The 21,542-nt window shown below is 42.7% G+C and overlaps 1 protein-coding gene across 2 annotated transcripts in view; it reads left to right on the top strand.

Moving 5' to 3' along the window:
- The window catches only part of LOC119389509 (MLX-interacting protein), a 37,377-nt gene that overhangs the window by 3,707 nt on the left and 12,128 nt on the right, over positions 1-21,542 (top strand). Inside the window, exons 2-15 of one of the 2 annotated variants that reach the window (XM_037656803.2) lie at positions 2,598-2,704; positions 4,372-4,445; positions 6,753-6,878; positions 7,549-7,681; positions 8,632-8,727; positions 9,333-9,403; positions 12,059-12,490; positions 12,922-13,368; positions 14,833-15,082; positions 16,809-16,981; positions 17,759-17,858; positions 18,493-18,536; positions 20,506-20,634; positions 20,996-21,083. In XM_037656803.2, coding sequence (XP_037512731.1) covers positions 2,598-2,704; positions 4,372-4,445; positions 6,753-6,878; positions 7,549-7,681; positions 8,632-8,727; positions 9,333-9,403; positions 12,059-12,490; positions 12,922-13,368; positions 14,833-15,082; positions 16,809-16,981; positions 17,759-17,858; positions 18,493-18,536; positions 20,506-20,634; positions 20,996-21,083 — 2,270 coding nt within the window. The remainder of the gene's footprint in view (positions 1-2,597; positions 2,705-4,371; positions 4,446-6,752; positions 6,879-7,548; positions 7,682-8,631; positions 8,728-9,332; positions 9,404-12,058; positions 12,491-12,921; positions 13,369-14,832; positions 15,083-16,808; positions 16,982-17,758; positions 17,859-18,492; positions 18,537-20,505; positions 20,635-20,995; positions 21,084-21,542) is intronic. The other variant, XM_037656804.2, reaches the window with a different exon arrangement.

Raw genomic sequence — 21,542 nt, 5'->3', positions numbered from 1 at the left:
TTCAGCGTTCGTGGTGTCTTGACTTCTCTCTCTTTTGTCTGTGTTTGCATGCCCGGTCTCTTTAACACCGTTCTTCAGTTGGGCTCAGTTGAGAGCATACTGGAAAGGCAAATAGCAGGGATTAAGGTGTGGGTACAGATAATCGAGACACTTGTGGAGGTAGATCTTCCATTTCGTAGGTCTCATGCTTTGTTGTCATTTATACAGCTTTAAGGAATAGGAAAAGACAATAAGGCACAAGTGAGCTATGTGCATTTGTGTGTGCATACCACACTGTCATGATCTGAGTATGTATTGAGCATTCTGAGGTGGAAGTACATGGTAGAAAAAGTCCTGACTCCAGGATTGTCATTTAAGAAGCAGTAGAGAATATGGGGGTATTTTGTAGTGAAAGGCAAAAGGTACAAAAGTTGTAATTTGGCTAACTTTTGAAAATTAGTCTCTGGTCTCACTGACAAGAACTGTGCACTAATAACCAGTGCACATTGTAATGATAGTCAGCCACGACAAACAATGATCTGGAGTTTAGTAGGGTTGTTCAGAGTTCATGGTGGTGTACCATGTTACTAATTATAAAATGAGAGGGAGAGAAAAAAGTAACCTGGTTTTGCTAATCCTGAATAAGGTTTTTCAAAAAATCTATTAGTTTTATGTCCATTTGTTTTACCCTTCTCTTTGGCCCTTTCCTGTTTTTTAATAGTAGATTGCAAAGCTAAATTTTTGTATGTTGAGACATCACTGCAGAACAGAGCTTGTTTGAGGAATATAGAATCTCAGGCCTTGTGATTTCGGCATTTAAAATGGTGATGAAGAACTGCAAAAATGCCTGGCGAAAATCTTCTTACGTCTTTGAAGCTGCAGTTGGAAAGCTGATGAGGGAAAAAGATGCTAAATGAGACAGTGGGCAGAGATTGTCTGAAACAATAATGATTGATCTATGATTGTGGCAAAAGTTCAGTGTGAGGAGAGTGAACCTGAATTCCTGGCTAGTCATCGTTCACAGCTGTGTTTATAGAGTGACCTTTTTATGTCTCTCTTAAACTAATGCTGGAACCATTCTGCAGCGTCGCGCTATCAGAATTGTGTTGCCTGCTGTGAAGTTGCACCAGTTAAAAAAATTTTGGCAGACTACCTTAGCTAAACGTACTGCCACTGTTTCATGGTAGTGTTGGGTCACTGTCGTGAATAAAAGCTTATCATAACCTGAAACACCATAATTTTGCTGAAAGTGCAAGAAGCTCTGAAGAATGGTACTGGATAGTGTGATTATTTTTTTTCTTTTTGCAGCCATTTCTGCAGTGCAAACAGGGGTTGTACAGGGGTCCTCTTATTTAATTACTAACAGTTTGTTTATACCTATGCATTGGCGATACAAAATAAAATAACATACTGCATGACTACTGCATCAATATGATTTTGTTGTCCTGATAATTGAATGAGCTCTCACTAAAATATTAAGTTCTCATGATAACTGAAGCAATGAAACCAACTGATAATTAAGCCAAGGAAAGCAAAGGGGACATTATCTGTTGTATTTAGCTGTAGTGTAATGAGTATCACCTAAATTGAACGGAATTAAAGTGTACGAAAAAGCACCCTTTCTCTCAGTGGGAGCCGAACCCACAACCTTCTAATTACACGTCCTGGTCTAATCTAATCGGATGCGTAATTTGAAGGTTGTGACTTCGGATCCCACTGATGGAAAGAGTGCTTTTTTTTGTCCACTTTAATTCCTTTCAATTTAGGTGATGGTCAGTACACTACTGTTAAAAACAACAAATAATGTCCCCTATGCTTTCCTTGGCTTAAAGGGGCCCTGCAACATTTTTTCAGCATGGTCAGAAAATGCTTCCAACCGGTGGTCGAGGCTCCTAAGAACACACGAGCCAAACATTGTAGTGCAACATGCGGCCTGGAATTTAAAATGAATTCTCACAGTCAGCTACAAATTGTTGCCTTTTCTCTTGACAAATGGTGCTGTAAACCCAAATGACCGTGCCATAAACCCAAAGTACACAGCCATTGGCTGATTTGAGCATCGTGAGCTGTATAGTTACTGCAACCGCCACGAGATGCCACCACGTACTTGTGAGCGCGCGCGCGATCACACTGAAAGTAAGCTACGTATTTGAAGAAAAAGAAAGAAGATGAAGTGGTCAAGGTCATGACGGGCACTGACGAAGGGACACGTCTTCTTGCCCCCTTGTCATCCCCCTCCCTGCGTGGCTTCCAGCGCGCTCACTAGTACGAAAGGAGAGAGAAAGCGCTTGAAGCGGGCGAGAAATCCCTGTAACTCCGCTCGCACTTGACGGATTCTAAAATTTTTGCGGCAGTCGATTTGCGAGGCGATAAGCTCTTTTAATGAAGCCATTTGACAATCACATAGAGATGCGTTGCAGGGCCCCTTTAATTGTCAGTTGGTTTAATTCGTCGTGTCTACTTGCGAACAATTTCCCTTGTTTTGTACATGATAACTTAAGGGCATTTAGTGTCATGTTCATTCTTTTTACCCTTTGCATGTGTGATATGTTATCAAAACAAAAGTGCCCTCGAGGCTATCAAAGGTGTTCTTTGGGTACTTTTTTGTTTCTTCTTAGTGGCAAGCTGACATCGCCTAAGTGGAAAACCTTCAAAGGACTGAAGTTGCGCCTGAAGGACAAGATTCGTCTGAACAACATCATCTGGCGAGCTTGGCACATGCAGTGTGAGTGGTCCTGTTCACTTAACTGAAGGATGTATTACTTGCATGATTGTTCCTCGGTATTCTTTTTTTCTGCCATATAAATGCAAACTGAGCTGCTGGTAATATGTACCAGATGACTGCAGTATTGAAGTTTGAAGCATATTTACCAGCATGCTTGGGGAGGCCGAATAAAATACATTCTCTTGTTCAGTTACGTGACTGGGCAGCACAGATGTACTGCAGTAACATTAAAAAAAAAAATTTTTTTTAATCCTTTAAACGCTGTGGTTATGCTTGTCTATCAAACCACTTGAGAGCCCCACAACACACGAAATAACACGCAAGGTATGATACCAAGTGAACAATGCAATACTCCACATTATAAACTAGCGATTTCACATGATTTATGGCATGCTAAGCTGAAAACAGTAAGATCTACATAGTTGTGCCATAAAACTGGGTCCACTCAGTAAATGGTTGCAGTGTGTGACACAAAAATTCGCACACTCTGCTGAACAAAGAATGCACTAGATACAGAAGTCCAAAAGGACGAGGTATAGATCTGTCAAATGATAGTATCTGTTGTAATCTCTGAAAGAGACATTTACCATTGTGAAGTATTTTTAGTTCAGTGCGAATTAGTCATGTGCCAAGACTCGTGCGAGTCAATTACTGTTATAGGCGTCGTGTCATGCTATCTAAACAGCTCAGATACTAAAAAATGAAACCGATGAAGAAGCAGATACACAAGAACAGGGTTTGCATTAAATGCACTGACACTGGCTTAGAGATGAAAGAAAAAAAATGCTGTTAACTGGGTGTCCCCTCTGACATAGGCTTAGCTGTTTACAAGGAAATCAAGCTGGTCCAATAGAGAATAACGAGGCCCATGGTGTGTGACCATCAGACCTCTTTTGCCATCAGGGACCCTCTAGCTATGCCACTGATTGCAGGCAGCTGAAGTTCTGAATTAGTGCCGTCATCAGTTACAAGCAGGAGCAAAAAGTTGGATGGCGTGTCTTGTGCATCTTAGAAGCCATGTCGTGTTGTTAATTTGCATTGCAGCTTGACTAGCTTGTGGTTGGAATCTTGTAGGCTGTATGCATCACCTGTTCTTCTCTTGAAGGTAAAATTGTTATGCAGAAGTCTCAAGGTATTATCTTGGTTCATTTGATACATTCAACACACTGCTGTGCTGATATCGCTCTCCTGTTTTGCCTTTGTAATTGCACTGTAAAAGGCAGACTACTTGCCTTGGATATACAGTGGACTCTCAGTAAACGGAAATCTCTTAAATGGAATTGCTGCTTAACCGAAACAACTGCCTCTACTATGATTGATTTTGTACCTGAATACTGCAACCCTCTTCATTTCTCAGTAAATGGAACTCCTGTTAAATGGAACCTATTTTCCTGATCTCTTCAGGTTCTGTTCAGTGAAAGTCTACGGTAAAGTGTACCTCCTGTATATCTGAAAATAAATATAATGGAAAGGCTACCAATGCTTGCATTGATGTCTAGCTTTGAGTGCTGCTGTGCATTTGTTGAGTATTACCAATAGCAGATTTAAATGTAGAATCATACATACTTATTCATAAGATTACATATTCACGGTTCCATTGTTATACGTGCAGACGTTTATAATCATTGAATGCTACACCTCTGTTTTATTCCTTCTTCATTATCCAGTTGTCGCTAGAAGGAGTCCCTATGTGTGCCAGTTTGCATCGCCACTTGAAGGAGACACTCACAACAAACCTGAGGCAAGTGTGTCTTCTTTACAGATACGTTTACTGGCAATGCACTCTCATTCAGTGCTAGTATGGCTGCTGCTTTTGCACAACAGTAAGCAGTTGTAACCTAAGCAGCAACTGGAGTGAACCTTAGTGAAGGATTTCTGCTGATATTTTATGTTTTTAATAGGTATACTTACCTTGTATTTCTGATAGTCATAAATGAAAGTAATTCAATGTGTTCGAATATGTGTAAGCAGGTATCTGCCTCAACGAAGCATGTAAAACATCCACTTTAAAACAGTGCCCAAATAACTTTGTATTTTTTGTTATGCATTGCTTGTGACACAATCTTAATCTTTTATCGTTGTGATTTAGTAAATAGTTCACATGCGCTATGACAAATACAGCCATGTAGAGTCATTGAGCGGAAAACAGGGTAAGAAAAGAAACGATGTGAACGCGAAATATGCTCACTTGCAATTGAAGTTGAATGAAATGTTTTCCTAGGAAGGGGGGGGGGGGGGGGGCGGAGCATAAGTGCAGTAAGAAATGAAGCTCGTATGTAAACACAACAAAGTTTCATATGTAACACATCTAAGTTTCAATCATGCTGACTCCTAGCAAGATAACAGCTTTTTATCCGTCAGTGCTACTGACGGAATACCAACACACATGCCTGATAGTGTGTGTACTATTCGGCCAGCCTGAATGATTTCCTTAACCAGTCTGTCACTAGACATGTTTAACATTGTTGCGTCATTAAAGAGCGGTGTGCAAGAGCAATCTTTGACGTGCGCAGGTAGGTGCATGCCACCCACTACAGGTGACAAGTGCTCCCTGAGTCGATTGCTTTTTCTCACCCTGTTTTCCGCTCAACTCTACCTGATGCACCAACTGACCCAGCAGTCAACGCTCCAGACATGACCTTGTGCTTGCAATGGTGTCGTTGCTTTAGAGTTTGTCGTAATGATTTCACAATAAGCAAAACACGTGTATGTATTTAAAGGTGTGTGTGTTTTTTGTGTGTTTTTTTTAGGGCATGTCACCTTGTGTATCCACCTCCAACAAGCTTATAACTATCCACCATAATGGTTGCTAACATTTAGTCGTCTGAGCAAGAGCCTTGTATTCACATTTTTCTCTTTCATTGTCACTGGGGGATTTGTTTGGTTTATTCTGGCTGCATTCCCGTTCCAAGTTTATGGCCCTCGTGATGGTTGGCCGTTGTCGCTTGCGTTGCCCATTCTGATAGCGGGGGACACTTGTGTCGTTCAATCGTGTACCCAGACTTATCTCGCCTTTCTAGCCTTTTTCGTGCGTTTATTCTTTTCTGATAACTCCTTGGCACTGTTTCCCTCTGGGCCCTACGTGAATGCGATGTTTTCAATCTGCTCCTGCATATGGTAAATGCTTCCGCAAACAACTCCTTGACTCGGCACCTCAATTTCTGCGCCTGGCTGGCCCATCTTGGCCCGGTTCTTTGCGGTGCCCTCCACGATCATGGAATGTTGCTGCACATGTAATGCGTGAGCGCACCAATGTGGAAATGTACGCAAGCTCTGTTCGAGTGCACTTTGTCTGCAAACAACGACTTTTGCATAACTTTTGTTTTCATACGCAAACAAATAAATGGGCTGGCAGTGTGGGTCAGTGGGACAGCTTTGTATGGCTGCCACATTGAATGATCAGTTTGGGTCGGCCATGCCATAGTTGTACATATATCGTTGGGCTGAGCTTTTCCACATGACAATGTTTTGAAGATCCGCTAATGGATGGCTAAGAGGTTGTCGTTAGTGATTCTAACCTCTTGAGGCACACGTTTCCACGACAATGTTGCACTCATTGTCTATCGTTGGAAAGCAGCGTTTAATTCCTTCAAAACATTCTTTTTTTCTTTTTCTACTGTACCATCGTGGCCTAGATTAACCAGCGAATTTACATGTATGCTCAGGGTATGACAGATTGCATATAGAAAAGATTCTGGTGGTGAATTTTCAAACCTTGGAATGTTACACGGTGACATACATAATTTCTCAAGGCGGCTTCTCAGTCATTTGATGGAGACCCTCTAGATACAACTTCTGGCACATGTTCTGACAAATCTAGCTCCAACTGGCTATGGCACTGATTTATTAATAATTAAGATTGATCAATGGCTATTGGCAGCTAGATTCCATTTGTGCACAATGTTGTGTTATGTTGTGTACAATGAAGATTTGTCTAAGGCAGAATCTGTTACAGCTATAGTATGCCCAAGGATGGGCCCAAGAAAGCAATGAAATTTCAACACATGCCCAAACTCTAATATTTTTGTTTGACCTGCTTTTGCTGCAGGCCATTGTCATGGAGGGCAAGTACTGGAAGCGCAACTTCGACAACATCACCGCCGAGTACAAGAAGTGGAGAATGTTCTTCTGCAAAAAGAACTCGCGGTTTAGGACTGGGGATGACTCCAGCACTGTGAGTCACGTCAAATTATGTTGTGTTCGTTATGTACAGTAAAACCTCGTTGATGTGTTTCTGTTTATTGGGTTTTCTCACCTTTTTCACTCCGACTCACCAGTTTCATTTAAGTCCCGTAGAGACATGTTCCCATAGAGACATTTAATTCCAATATAGCCTTTTCATTAGTAGCTTCGCCTTTTACTTAAACCATTTCACTCGTGTGACATCTTAAACAATGATTTTGTTTATCCACATGATCTCTTCACGTACATAAGGGACTGTTTCATGTAAAAAAAGGTAAAAAGAGTATTATGTAAGATATTTGAAATTCTTGCTTGGGGATTACGACAGTGTGAGCACCAGTGTACTATTTTATTGTTCTTACACAAACAACAAAATAGAAAAGCAAGGATGAATGCATTTATTTTTCATTTGTTTGAAAAGTAAAGCACAGCAAACTTGTACCAAATAGCCGTGGCTGACACCTTATTTGTGTTCCGCTGTAACTGGGGATCTCTCGTGTAGTTGCTGCCGTCATGTGAAAATCTAAGCCTATATGTTAACTCGCCAGCAAGTTCAGTTAGAGGGCTTATATTGTAGCCATACTGCAGGACTGTTTTCTGCCATCTAAAAATTCTGTTGTATGTTTTTTTGCCTACTAACTTATCCGTGTGGGTGATTGCAGAATCCTGTAGACTTGGACCTCCGCTGGCTCTCTCATGGAGGTTCAATGGACGAAGACTTCTTTATGGACCTCTCAGAGAGCCTCTTCAGCAGCTTGAATCAACCCTTTGACTTCCCAAACCCTAGGGAGATCGGTAAGCTTGCACTGCTTTGTGTAATTGGTCTTCTCCACACTATCGACTACAGGTGGCCTAAGTGCCATCTGCTCTCATGGCTCACATGAAACCGTTCCGTGTGACTTTTGTAAATGCATGTTGGTCATAGAGGCACTGCAGATTACTTACATGCCCATTGTCACAAAACGCGATGGTATAACAGTGATCTCACAGTAACTTACAAATTTCTTAGAACTTTATGCAGCAATTTTGAATGCAGATGAGTTCGTGTATATTTCAAATTGTGAGGGTGTGGTCTTCCATGAAGTGCTTGGGTCATATTGATATAGTATATCACTCCATTTGAAAGTTTTACAAGGATGTGTTGTTTTCTAGCTGTCCTCAAGCAAATTAATCTTAGTAAAAATTTTATTATTCACTCCCCATGTGGTGGCTCAATATTTGCTGATCTTCTTCACATTCTTTAGTTCACATAATGTCAGTGTGCTGACATGCCAGCTGGTTACATTGTTAGTCACCATGGAAGTTGGAATAAAATATTAATTTGCTAACAATATTTATAGAAATCAAAGTTTTTCAATATGTAAACTCTATCCAGAGCTGTCAGTAAGTTTCTGAGCATCAGGCACTAACTTGTGTTATCTTGATTAGATCTCATTAGAAACAGGAATGTTTGGAGTAGTTGAAGCAAGATAACGAAGAAATACTGCTGAATCATGTTCTTATTGTACAAAACAGCTGCCGAGTCACTTATACCTCCAGTACTGAAAGCCAGAGCTTAAAAAATGCTAAGCACTTTAAAATGCAAGTAAAACACTACCAATTAAACATTTATCCGAATTCACAGGACGTTAGGTCGCATTGTACCCTTGCACATTGTTGTATTTGTTGTTCATTTCTGTGGTGCTGTAGCATCGATTGTTATTTCAGCTGTTAATTTTGTGCATTTCTACATGCTCCTCCCACAGCTACGAGGGCTGGCATAGCCGATTTCATTCAGCCAGGCCTTATTCAGCTGCAGCCAGCATTTGAGGACTTCATGGACACACTGGAACCTCTTTCAGGTGATTGACTGGACTAATCTTCTAGGAGGTATTTGTGTGAGCTGTAATTATGCCCACAATGCTCTTCTCTTTGCAATATTCAGTTCCTAGCCTCACTCCCCCTACCCCCTTAAGGTTTATTCAAAGCTACCATTTTATAAAAACGGAATGGCTTTTTTGTTTTTTCTTTCTCTGTTATAAATTGATAAATCAACATCGTGGTTTCCCGTGTTCTGTGACACAGTCTTGTGTCACTTTTTAAACGTTACAAGTCTAGCATCTTTCTGAAAAAACACCCGATATGGCAGGAAGAAAAATTTTTTTATGGTCCTATGAAGAATAATTGTTACAAACAGCTATTCATTTGCGAGATTTTTATACCTTGCTCATTCTTAAGGTGTAGAATAATTTGCTTGGAATGATAAGTCCTGAAGTTAATGTTTTCTAAATGTCTAAACTGGCCGACTTTTGGGACTTAATACATTTCTCACAAACCAGCCACTTGTGAGGATCATGCAAAGTGGCATTCATGGGAAAATCAAGATGTCGACATTGTAAAGCTGCCTTTTAAATTTTATGCCCGCCTTATTATTTACTTTTGCATGCGTATGTACGTCTTCTCGCAGATTACTTCAACTCAAAGCTTCCAACATTGCCGGAAGAAAGCTCACTCAGCACTGAAGCTACTGCTGTTCAGGTTAGCACTTCTTTACTTACATTTTGCTCATATCACACTGCAGTGAACTTGCATCAATTCACTGCTGTTTAGTTTAAGTCTTCCATCAATTCTTCGTGGAGGTAAGCTTGCGAATTCAAAATTATATGTTACATGTCAAATTGTTCGTTTATTCGAAAAAAGGTATTAGTTGCAGGTACCCCACAACTGTATTCGTCACTCTTGATCTGTAAGTAATGCACGTTATTGTTGTCATAATTGAACTGGAGTGCAGTGGCCATTCATAACATGTGTGCATGGCATGCCAGCAGTGCTTTCTTGCTGCTATACCTTTGAGTTTGCAACTAACATGCCTATATTTTGTGGGGGTGCTGTCACCCCCTGTAAAGTCATTTTCACCTTGTGGTGCACGCGCATCTGGTAGATTAGATGCAATTAGTTTCGCCACCGGGCGAGAGATGGCGCTGTGGTCGCGCGGTGGCACCAGTAGCGCCACTTGGTGGGAGCGAGGTTATCCGGGCACTTGGGAAAGATGTCTTTTGCTCTTTTTGGGGTTTGGCGTAGTCGGCAACGGTTGGCTGGCGGGAGGGGTCCGGTGGCTGGCGGGAGGGTCATGGTCCCTCATGGTGTGTCAGACATCGGCGACGGCGCATTCACGGTACATTGTATGTGTTTTGTTGTGTGTGTTATGTTCTCTATGGAGTGTATTGTCACTATATTGGATTATTAGGAGCGATGCTCCTTAGGTCCGCACTCCTCCGTGCCGTCGAAGCTCCCTTCTGTTAAGCATCGCTTTAGGTTGTAGTGGCAAGTGATTTAAGAGGAAATGTTTAGGCCTTGAGTGGTTTGGTTCTAGCGCACCAGAAATTCAAGGTTGAAAGAAATAAGCTCTGTGCACAACTGGTTATAATGGTCGTCTTCATTTTCACCACCTTTATCATGGATTGTGAAATGACAACCATCATTCTAGCGCACTATGGGCACTTTGTCGAAGATAGTAGCAGACGGTCTCCCCACCCGGCGCCGGTGCAAAAAAACAGTGAAACGCTGCGCGCGGTGTATCGTTGCCGCTCTCGAAGGTCCCCGCCGCATCACTGTTCGCACCCCTCTCCCACCTCTCTCCCCGCGCTGCGCGCGTCGCACTCTCACTCGCTGAGTCGTTCCCGCCACCGAGCGCAGCAGACGCTCTCCGCACCCGCTCCCCACCCTACCGCCTTCATGAAAGCCAGCAGCGAGATCAGGTGCCTAGTCGTTTGCGTCCCATTTCTAAGGAGCTTCACTCATCGGTTGTATTCGTACACGGAACAACTGCTAGTTTTTTGTCATGTTACCAGCTATTTATTAGATTCGGCTGGCAAGCTCGCCGTGATGTAAAGCAGTTAATAAATGTCCACGTGTTCGTTTGCTCGATGGTATGTACTGTGTCCGTGTGTTCCATGAGCGTGGCTCATCTCGAGACCCCACAATTTGTTTCACTATACTTGTATCATTCACTACGAGGGCAGAATCCTTGTTCTTATAAAGACGTTTATTAGCATCAATTTGAATTTCTCATTGAGCATTGAGTCACTTATAATAATGTGCTTGGAAATAGTGTTTAATACAGCAGTTTTTCTCTGTTACCTTTTTTTTTGTACATATTTAGTTATTCATGTAAATAAAATCGTTTGAAAGCCAGAGCTCCTTCACTCTGCTTGTCGCTTTTAAGTTATTTGCGTATGCTTGTCTCTTGTGAACTCCACCGAAACGAAAACTTAAGTGCATGGGTTTCTATAGTATCTGGAAATATTGTTAAAATTCACTAATATACAATAGCTTGTTTTAAATGATTTTGTTATGAGGTCAAGGGAATTCAAGGGAATGCACAGGTGCCTTCACCAAATTAAGGGCACTTGAATATAGGATGCCATAGGAAGCATGAGACATCCAATATGCTGAGCAAAACCAGTGCTTTCTCCCACACACCATTTTCCTAAGATTTCTGTGTTCATTGAAAAGCTCTCGGCAGTGCTGTCGAGGCCTCGCTGCCAGGTACCCCACAGAACAAGTGTATATGAGCTGTGCGTGTAACTACGGCTCATCTTGTAATTGTCTTGCAATTTCAGCAAACCAATATAGTTGTCATGAGAGCATTTATATGTTACAAATTCAAACAGATATTTCGTGTCAGCAGAGTTTCCATAAAATTGCTGCTTTGCACACCTCCTTTCACTGAAAGGCAGTGTAATCAGTAGGTTTACTGTTACATAATGTGCTTCAGGGCCGTAGCCAGGGGGGGGGAGGGTTCAAACGTCCCCCCCCCCTGAAATTTTTCAGTTTTGCTTGCGTATATATACACGCACACAAACGCACGCACGAACATACATAAAGTATGGTTGACCCCCCCGCCCCTGAAAAAATTTCTGGCTACGCCCCTGATCGATGTGCTTCAACATTTTCTTTTTATACTACCCTTAGCATACATGAATTTCTAGCCAAACAGCAGCCAGCCAGGTACTATACCTTCCACAAACTTAAAAGTTAACTGAAATATCTTTTTGTTTTTGGAATTTTTCTCAGATAGGGTTCTTTATTTTTCTTTCTTTCATTCTTTAAGTGTGTAATGCAAGAACTAGACCCAACAACATCATTAAATGATAAAATGTGTTGTGTCTTTTATTGTGTTTTCATTTACAGCCATTTGGAATGCAGCAGCAGCGGCCTTCCTCTGTGTACGGAGCTACGTCCCGACAGCAGCCTGTTGTAGCCAATCGTCAGCTGCAGCAGCCACCTCCACCTCCAGGTGTACAGCCACAGGCAGCACAGCAGTCACCGCAGATGCAGCAGTTGCAGGGCCAGGCTGCTCCCTTTGCTCCTGCACTGTCACCTCAGCAGTCAGCAACAGCAGTGGGCAGCATCGAAGGACTCCTAGCATCGGCCGCACAGCAGCAGCAACAGCAGCAGCAGCCTTCGCCACCAGCCGCCGCGTTGGGTGAATACGAATTCCTGAGGCAAGCACCGGCAGCCCCTATGATTCTAACTGTGGAACAGGCAGCTGCTGCAGCACCGCCACCACCACAGCAGTCACAAGTAGTCCCCCCAGGATTCACAGCCCAACAGACGGCACAGGCAAGAACTGGGTCTTGTTTGTGGTGGCTCGTTATGCAGTCCATGTGGAGAAAGACAGGAAAAAAATTACCGACGATTGCGATACTCCCTAATTCGAAATTTGACTGCAGCTGTACGCGTGTTTTCATTTCGCGAGTCCCTTGGCAGTGGTGGCAATAAGCTCTCGTAGTCTTGTGCAGCGCTCTGCTTTCCTCCTCACCCTCTCGCCATCCTCTCCACGTTTACTTTCATTTTTCACTGGGTCCAAGTCTCATTTTTGGACAAATAAAGCACAGATCATTTGCGCAATTTTAGACATGTTCCCAAACTCTTGCTACTCTGAACAATGATTTTCATCAGTATTGCTATGCATAGTACTGCACTATCTATTCATGTTATTTCTTTGTGCTTTTCAGTGATATTAAAACCCTTTTTTCTCCCACTCTTTTCAGCTTCCCCTGGCAATTGCTCCCAGGCCACCATTAGCAACCTTACCTTTTGGAGCCGAAGTACCACAGTACGTGCCCAAACAGTCGGTGCGACCTCCACCGAAGCTTATGCCACGCCCTCCCATCAGTACATTTCAGCCAACTCCAACAGATCTGCAAGCATTCCCTCGACTGCCGGCATCTGTTGTGCCGCATGCTAGCATGAATGGCCTGCGGCAAGGTGCCAGGCTGGTCGCTGAGCACCACGCAGGTGACAAGGTTGTGCATGGGGGTGCCACAGCCAAGCGGCCATTGTATCCTGCATCGCAAGAAACAATGGAGACCGTTGAAGGCCAGTACAGCAGCAGCAGCAACCTCGTGCGTCCGATGGCAAGTGGTTTCATGCCAGCTGATAATACAGTCCCTGCTGCGGGCAAGAACATCAACTTCGCCATGCCAAAGGTTGCTACGGTGGGTACTATGCTGACCGTCTGAGTGCATGGTGAAAACTGCAGTTTTATGGCAACGCAACGTCATTAGTAGGCTTGTGCAAATATTCGAGCACTTCGAATATTCGAACGAATAATACAGTATTCGAATTCGCTTCGATTCGAATTTAAATTATTGAAAACTTCAAAGTATTCGAAATGAACAAATAGGTGTATATTAGTCCGCTTATAATCCCCCTGTAAAGGTGGTTTCACTGCAGTGCAAGGGTGTTATACCGTGAATACACCTTTCCAGAGAAAATCCGCACTGCCGCGAAGCCCCACTTTAAGGTTAAATGAACACATTACCCTCACATCGATTCATTATCTTTTAAGTTTAAAAGCTTGTTATACCAGCTTATATGCTGTAAGCATAGTAAATTTTAAAACATAACATATTTCACTGGTTATCGCTTGCATTCTACCGAAAGCCAAATCCTGCTATTATTCAAAGTTGCTTCCACTTCCTTTGAACCAAAAAGAATGACATTTGCACATGCCTTGTTACAATTAAAAAAAAAAACGTTGTGCAGGTTGGTTGGGTCATGACAGATATGCTCATTTTTCTTTGTAATATGTGATATATACTACTCGAATTCGATTCGAAATTATTCGACCAAAATCACTATTCGCTTCGAACCTAAAATTTACTATTCGCACAAGCCTAGTCATTAGATAAAGGCTGGAATAGTTATGGTTTATACATCTCTTATGCGATGCGTGCTGCTCAACGAATTAAATGCACGTGTGCGTGGTCTTCGGCAAACATTGCGCCCTCTGTTGCCAGTTTTCCACCATCCCTTTTGCATTGAGGTCAGGATGATGATGGTTAGTAGTATTAGTGGGGAAACCTGTGTTCTTTCTCTTGTGAGCTGATGCCTGTACATTTTGCCATGCTGCGATATATGCTAGAGAGCACAGTAGTTGTCTGCAGGAAGTTTATCAGTTATCAAAAGGAAGAATGTGTAGGGAGGCAAGGTTGTTTATAATATGCACTACAGGATCATTGGCATGAACATTGTTCTCTCTGTTATGCACACACATTGAACAGCCCAACAAACGAAGACTTCCATTTGTAGCATCAATCATGTGCATTGATAATGGTCATTTGCAGACGGGCACTGTGAAGTTGCTGAGGGTATTTTACTGGGGCTGTGCTGAAAAAGAAATATAAAAAATATATGAGCAGACTTTGCGTACTGATTATTAGTCTGTTGTAACAAATGTCATCTGTATTACACTACAGATTTTCTTTCATTCAAGTAATACCTTTGCCTCAGTTACCTAATCGATGTTCATTACAATCTATTTTAATAATCTAGTAAGAAAGGTCTGCAAGGTTGTTATTCGCCTCAATAAGAAGCCGAAAATATTTGGTGAAGGCATGAATTTAATCACACAACCGATTGTTCAGAGTCTAAACATGCATTTTGTTTTTTCCCTCTAGCAGCCAAAGAGCCGGACCAGGTCTCGCAGCATGTCTACACCGCAGAGCAACTCCAAAATGTCCACTGCGTCGGCTGCTGCCCCGGTTGCAAAGCAGGCTTTGTCTCTAAATCAGCTACCCCAAGTCAACTCACCACCACAGATCTTGACACCCAACCTCTCGGTGTCCTCATTGCCAGGATCCATGCCATCCAACTCAATATCTCCACCCTTGCAGCAAAGTGCTGTTCTCACTCAGCTGTTAACATCAGGTAAGCCTTGCATTACGACTGGGTTGCTTTGGAGAAGCATTGAATATTCACTTAATCTCTCCACTCAATCGCAACAAGTGGCACACTTGTTGAAAATCTATCCGCCATGGTGGTCTAAGGTTATGGTGCTCGGCTGCTGACCCGAAAGTCACGGGATCGAATCCCAGCCACGGCCACGGCATTTTCAATGGAGGCAAAAATGCTTGAGGCCCATGTACTTAGATTTAGGTGCATGTTAAAGAACCCCAGGTGGCTGAAATTTCCGAAGCCGTCCACTATGAGGTTCCTCATAATTATATAGTCGAACCCGGGTATATCGAACTCACCAAAAAACGTTTATTAGTTCGATATATGGCATAATTCGATATAAGCCCGCTATAGGATTTTGACACAAAGGCACATAACAATAAGAAAAGTACTTTATTAATATGGTGGCTTACTTGCGTGCCCTACTTTGGAACAAAATAGTCCTGGATTTTCTTCTGTGTCAACGACTTCGCTGCCTGCGACAGCACACACGCCTCCACGTTGTCCAACGAGTCGGAGCAGCTGAGGCTGCAACCTTCCACATTCACGCAATAGCGCCGGACCAACGCAAGTGCACTAATCACTTCGGAGGATGTAGGCAATGGGCCATCGTCAATTTCCTTATTGTTGTCGCTTTGGCTCGTGGTCGGCACAACGTCTGCAACGTAGTCCTCATCTTGTAGCTCACCCATGATGGCGACATCATCGTCCGCACTGACGAACTCGTCGAATGTCGATCCGTCGATAGCTCCCGGGAACTCTGCCAGCTCGCTCCAAACTTCGGCAGAAACACCTGCGGTGTTTTCAGTGCTGTCATCGGAATTTGGGGTGTCATCACCAGGCATGCGGAAGCCGGCACGCCTAAAGCAGTTCTGGATCGTCTCCTTCGTGACATCTGCCCACGATCTACTCAACATAGAAAGAGCTCCGAGCAAGTCGATCTTAAGCTCCCTGCCACACGAAGGTTCACAGAGCACCAACAGGCGACACCACCAGCACGGACCACGCTGAATGAGGACTCGAGGAAAACAGGCAGCAGCAGGCACACAAGCATAAAGAAAGAAAAAATGGCGCTCACTTCTACCGCCTCTGTACCTCGGAGAAAGCACGACGGCCTCTGATTGGCTGTAAGCGCTGCGAGCGGGCCAGGATCATTTCTTGCAGGGGGGTGTTCGCCCGTGCCCAACCGGGTCTAAACCACTTTTTCTAGGGTGGCGCCGGCAGTTTTCCCCACCACCGCGAGGGAAAGCCAACTTGCTGGGGCACTTTTGAGGCACATGGAGTTTGATATATCGGTTGTCGTTGCTATTTTTGTTCGATGTAACAGTAACTTTTGCTATATATTCTCAATGTAAATTTACCGTGTTTAGAAATTGTTCGATATACGGGATAATTTGATATAAACAGGTTCGATATAGTCGGGCTCGATTGTATTGTAGTTTTGGGACGTAAAACTCCAACAATTATTATTAGTATTATAATGATGATGATGGTGCTTATGTTGAAAATCTACTTCATTGGGTAGTACATTGGACTAGTGCAGTCTATATAAAGAAGGCTATGATGACACAATGTCGCAACAGTTTCTGAAAATAATAATAATACATTACCAACTGCAGAGGTAACTTAAATTAGGGTTTTGTCCTAACTTTTGCAGTTGTGTTTAAAAGTTGACCTCTGGTCCTGTCTTTGCGCACAGGCAATGGCTTTTCGTGGGAAGCTCAGGCGGCGGGTGGGAGCCCCACAGCAAACAGCACTGGGGGAGCCCCCAGTCCTCCCACAGTCACCATCATCAACTCTGTGGCACCATCACTACCCGCAACAGTTGCACAGCCACAGACGTTTGTCATCTCTCCAGTCACACTCTCTCAGGTGAGTTTCCATGCATGATGGTAGAATAGTGGCACTCCTTATGTGTACTTCTGTTTTATGTGGCAGTGGTCGAACAAGCCACTGCACGCACAGTCACCATTACTACATTCATGGTTGAAGTTGAGTAGTTTCAGGTGCTGTTGAAAAGGACATTGTGACTTGTGAAAAGCAGAAACCTTAAGGCTGTGAGAACTTCTGCTGTGAGATGTGCTAGAGGACTATCATGGTGACATTGCGTGGCAAAGAAAGCCGAAATGGGGAGTCTAGGGCTTGACGGGACCAGTAAGCTGGGCCTTGGGACTCGGGTGAACCCTACAAGGCTGAACAGTAGCGATCTTTTTTTTTTTTTTCTGTGTTTCACAGCATGCAGTGTAAGTCATAAATACATGCATTTGTCATTATGTACAGTGACTGCCGAAACTAGATATTAAAGTGGGGTGTGCCCGGTGCCTTGCTTGTAGTCATCGCTCATGAACGCTATGCAGACAAGGCCAGAAGTGGCATAAAGTGCTTACATTATCTTTGTGCCTGACCACACACAAGGAGAATTGTTTCTTTGATTCTGGCAGTGCCAAAGACATTTATGGCCTGGGAATGACCTGTATTGAGTCGACCAAAGTCATATGTGTGGTTACTTCAACTCAGGTGGCTTTTTTTGCATACGAAAATGCAGTTGACAACCTTTTACCTTGTGCTGAAAATGTAAGCAGCGACATTTCGATAATCTTGGCTTGTCATCTGTTCTTCTTTTCTTTTTTTTTTTTCTTTTCTTTTCAGATCTCAAGTACAAACAACTTGCAGCGTAACCTTATTGTTGGCTCAGCATCCATCATGTCATCATCCATGCCCATAATTCCTTCAAAACAGCTCAATCCAAGTGAGTGAACAAGAATGACCTGCATATGTGAATAGTTCTGTGCTCACGGTGCAAGCTTAATCATTTCTATTCAAATGTCAGGTTTCTGTGATGTACAGCAAGTGTGGGTCGGATATTGATGGGGCATCACAAGTGCATAGCATGTTTTCATGTGTTGCACATCTTCGCAAGGTCAGATTATTGTGCATTTACGCCATTGACATGTAAGGCTCTCGATAATTCAAACTTGAGGGGATCCCGTGATTTCGTTTGAACTATCCAAAGGTGTCATAAATGTGACTCGGGGCAACGTATCAACTTGTGTTGTAATATTTATTGTTTCTTAGGGCAGCAGCACAGACAGCTCTGAATGATTGCCAGTAAAGTGTTTAGACGTCGGTAATCATACTGGTACTCATTATTATACGGCGCGAGCACGCATGTGTAATTAAGGGGCAAAATGTGCGGTGTCCGTGACGGCTGGTAGTCCCTTCCCTATATTAGTACGCTTTTTCAAAGAACGAGTGTACTGCTGCAAAAGTGACTTAAGCGTTCGGCATGAGTAAACCAAGGCCAGACTGCCTCCCTTTTTTGTGTGGGTTTGTTTTTGGTCTTCTTATTACTGCCTAACGAAAATCACCACTTGGCATTCCAGCTGTTCCAGCAGTTGGGCCGCAAGCCAAGACTGCAGATGTCCCTGTGAGTCTTTTGTAAAAAATAATCTAGAAAAATATTGCATAATTATCTGTGAATTCTTAGGCACTTTAGAACAGGTAGAACTTCAAGTAGCTAACAAAACTAAGTGAATTTTATTATAGTTAGGCTTTAAGGTGCTGCAAATAATGTTATGGGTGCTTGTTTCTTCCATCTTATGCTCTTGGCATGAAATTGTCATACTGTCCAGCTCACTTGTTGTTACATCTTAAACCGGCAAAATGGCATTCATTGCACAAGTGCTTCAACTTATAACTGCACAACATTGACAGAATTGTATAAAGCCCGTTGTTTCAATATGTCAGGGGCCTGCTAACCTTAAAAGTAACCATTCCTAACCCCCGTAATCAGAAACATGCCTTAACTTAAAGCCATGACTTGACTTGGTCAAGTCAGCCCCAATACAGTGTGTGACTTCAAGCTCCTCAAGACGGCCATTGCATTTCATAGATGCTCTGAGTGCCTTCCTTTGTCAAGTCAGCGCTTGCTCATGATGCGACACAACTGGATTCGTGATTATGATGCTAACTCGAACACAATGTCTTTCTTCTTCTTTTAGAAAAAAGTAGGCTTGTGCGAATAGTAAATTTTAGGTTCGAAGCGAATAGTGATTTTGGTCGAATAATTTCGAATCAAATTTGAATACTATATATCACACATTATAAAGAAAAACAAGCATATCTGTCATGACCCAACCAATCAGCACAACGTTTTTTTTTTTTTTTTAATTGTAACAAGGCATGTGCAGATGTCATTCTTTTTGGTTCAAAGGAAGTGTAAGCAACTTTGAATAGTAGCAGGATTTGGCTTTCGGTAGAATGCAAATGATAACCTGCAAAATATGTTACGTTTTAAAATATACTATACTTGGAGCATATAAGCGGGTATAACAAGTTTTTAAACTTAAAAAATGATGAATCGATGTGAGAGTAATGTGTTCATTTAACCTTAACGTGGGGCTTCGCGGCAGTGCGGATTTTCTCTGGAAAGGTGTATTCACGGTATAACACCCCTGCACTGCAGTGAAACCACCTTTACAGGGGTTTATAAGCGGACTAATATACACCTATTCGTTCATTTCGAATACTTCGAAATTTTCAATAATTTAAATTCGAATTGAAGCGAATTCGAATACTGTATCATTCGTTCGAATATTCGCACAAGCCTAGAAAAAAGTAAAGCTAACGACGAAACCTATGAAATGCTGTGGTTCGGCCATTTAGGATATAGAAACACAAAATGTGGTAATCCAGCATCCGTAAATAGGCACTACAACAAAGCCAATCCGTAGCAACGCAGCCAAAAAAAAATAAATAAATGCATGAGAATCATACATGAACGTCATGTTGGCTACGTCATTTCAGACGGCAAAAACGGCAGCAGCACTCATGCTGTTTCCTTCCAGAAACAGTATCGTGGAACGTGGCCTCCGCGATTAGTTCCGGCAATTCGCCGTTGCTACGGCGTAAGTTTCATGTCACGATACAGCTCCATTTGGTTTCCTTCGTCGCTTAACCATGGCCTCGGCACACTCATCAAGAAGTGTGCGTCTCCTAATGTGCCATCACAGGTTTTGCATGCAAACTGAAACGCTCATAGCGTCTTTGTGAGGCTGCATCTGCGGTGATAGGCTGCATCTCTCTCGCACGCCGCTATGCTTCAGCTTTGAAGACCGATTCAAGACTGCTTGCATGCAGACTTGGTTTTCAAGCCAATTTGATGGAGCAAAGCTCGCCGCATGGACGCTCTTTCAGTGAAGGAGGATTTCTGAAACGCTTTTGCGTTGTCTTGAGGTGGTAGCAAATCAATTTCAAGTGAAGGCGCGTTTCTGAATACGGGGGTGAGGAAGTACTAGGAAAGATTGCGTGTTTTAGATCATCATAGAACTCCTAATGCAACAAGTTCAGTGGTATAAAAGGTGGCTTTTTAAACTTAATTTTACGTTTGCTCACAGGCAGGCTCAGTTTCATCAAGCCCAGCAAAGCCATTTAGGCCCAAGTCAGATGAGGAGCGCTTTCAGTACAAGGAGCACCGAAGGGTGTGCCACATCAATGCGGAGCAGAAGCGACGCTTCAATATCAAAGTAAGGCTCACGAAATCTAGAATCTCTGTATTTTTGTGAATTACATTATTTGCACGCGTAGATCATCACATATAAAACCATGCTCCAAGGATTCCACATATGGAAGCATGCTTTGCATTGATCTCGTGAAGGTGCAAGTGCTATTCACTTGTGTTTGGTTTTACTGAGGACAAATGCTATTCTAAAACATCTATGACATGCTTACACACACCAGATGAACGTAAGGCCTTGGTACTTAATCCTAAATCTCTCTAATGATGTGGCTGCAAGCAAACAAAGCAACGCGTTTGGCACGTAAAAAGAAATCTTGGTGTATTTGTGATTTGTGACGTGGGTTTCAAACACAATATGCTCATTCCAGAATGGCTTTGAATCCTTGCGGCATCTGCTGCCATCTCTGAGCCAGAACCCAGACTCAAAGGTCAGCAAAGCACAGATGCTGCAACAAGGTAACTACAGTTCGGTTGCTTTGCACTACATGATGCTTTAGTAATGAATGTTTCCAATTAACAAAACATGGATTTTGAGATGCAATTAGTTGTACATTGGCCAAGTTCACATTATTGACAGACCAACGAGAAATTTTGCTACGGCCACCAACAAGCTCCTCAATTAATTAATTTATTCACTTCAGCAGAGGTGCTACTGTTGCACGACTGAATACACTCAGTACTCAACATACACATCACATTAGTCGGAATCCTGAGAATTTCGCAAGTGTTGAAGTAGCTGTTCACAGAGAGATGCACTTGCATTTCATGCATCATTGTTCTGCTTTTGAGCACTTGAGTACTGGAGGAGAAAAATTTGTGAAACATCAGGATATCTTACCGCCAGTTTTGGGAATGAACATTTTCAAATTGGTGTTTTGGTATGCTAAACCTTATCAATAAAGCATTCATTCAGAA

Source organism: Rhipicephalus sanguineus, chromosome 4, assembly GCF_013339695.2.
Source record: "Rhipicephalus sanguineus isolate Rsan-2018 chromosome 4, BIME_Rsan_1.4, whole genome shotgun sequence".
Taxonomy (NCBI): Eukaryota; Metazoa; Arthropoda; class Arachnida; order Ixodida; family Ixodidae; genus Rhipicephalus; species Rhipicephalus sanguineus.
This window is presented reverse-complemented; position numbering and strand designations above follow the sequence as displayed.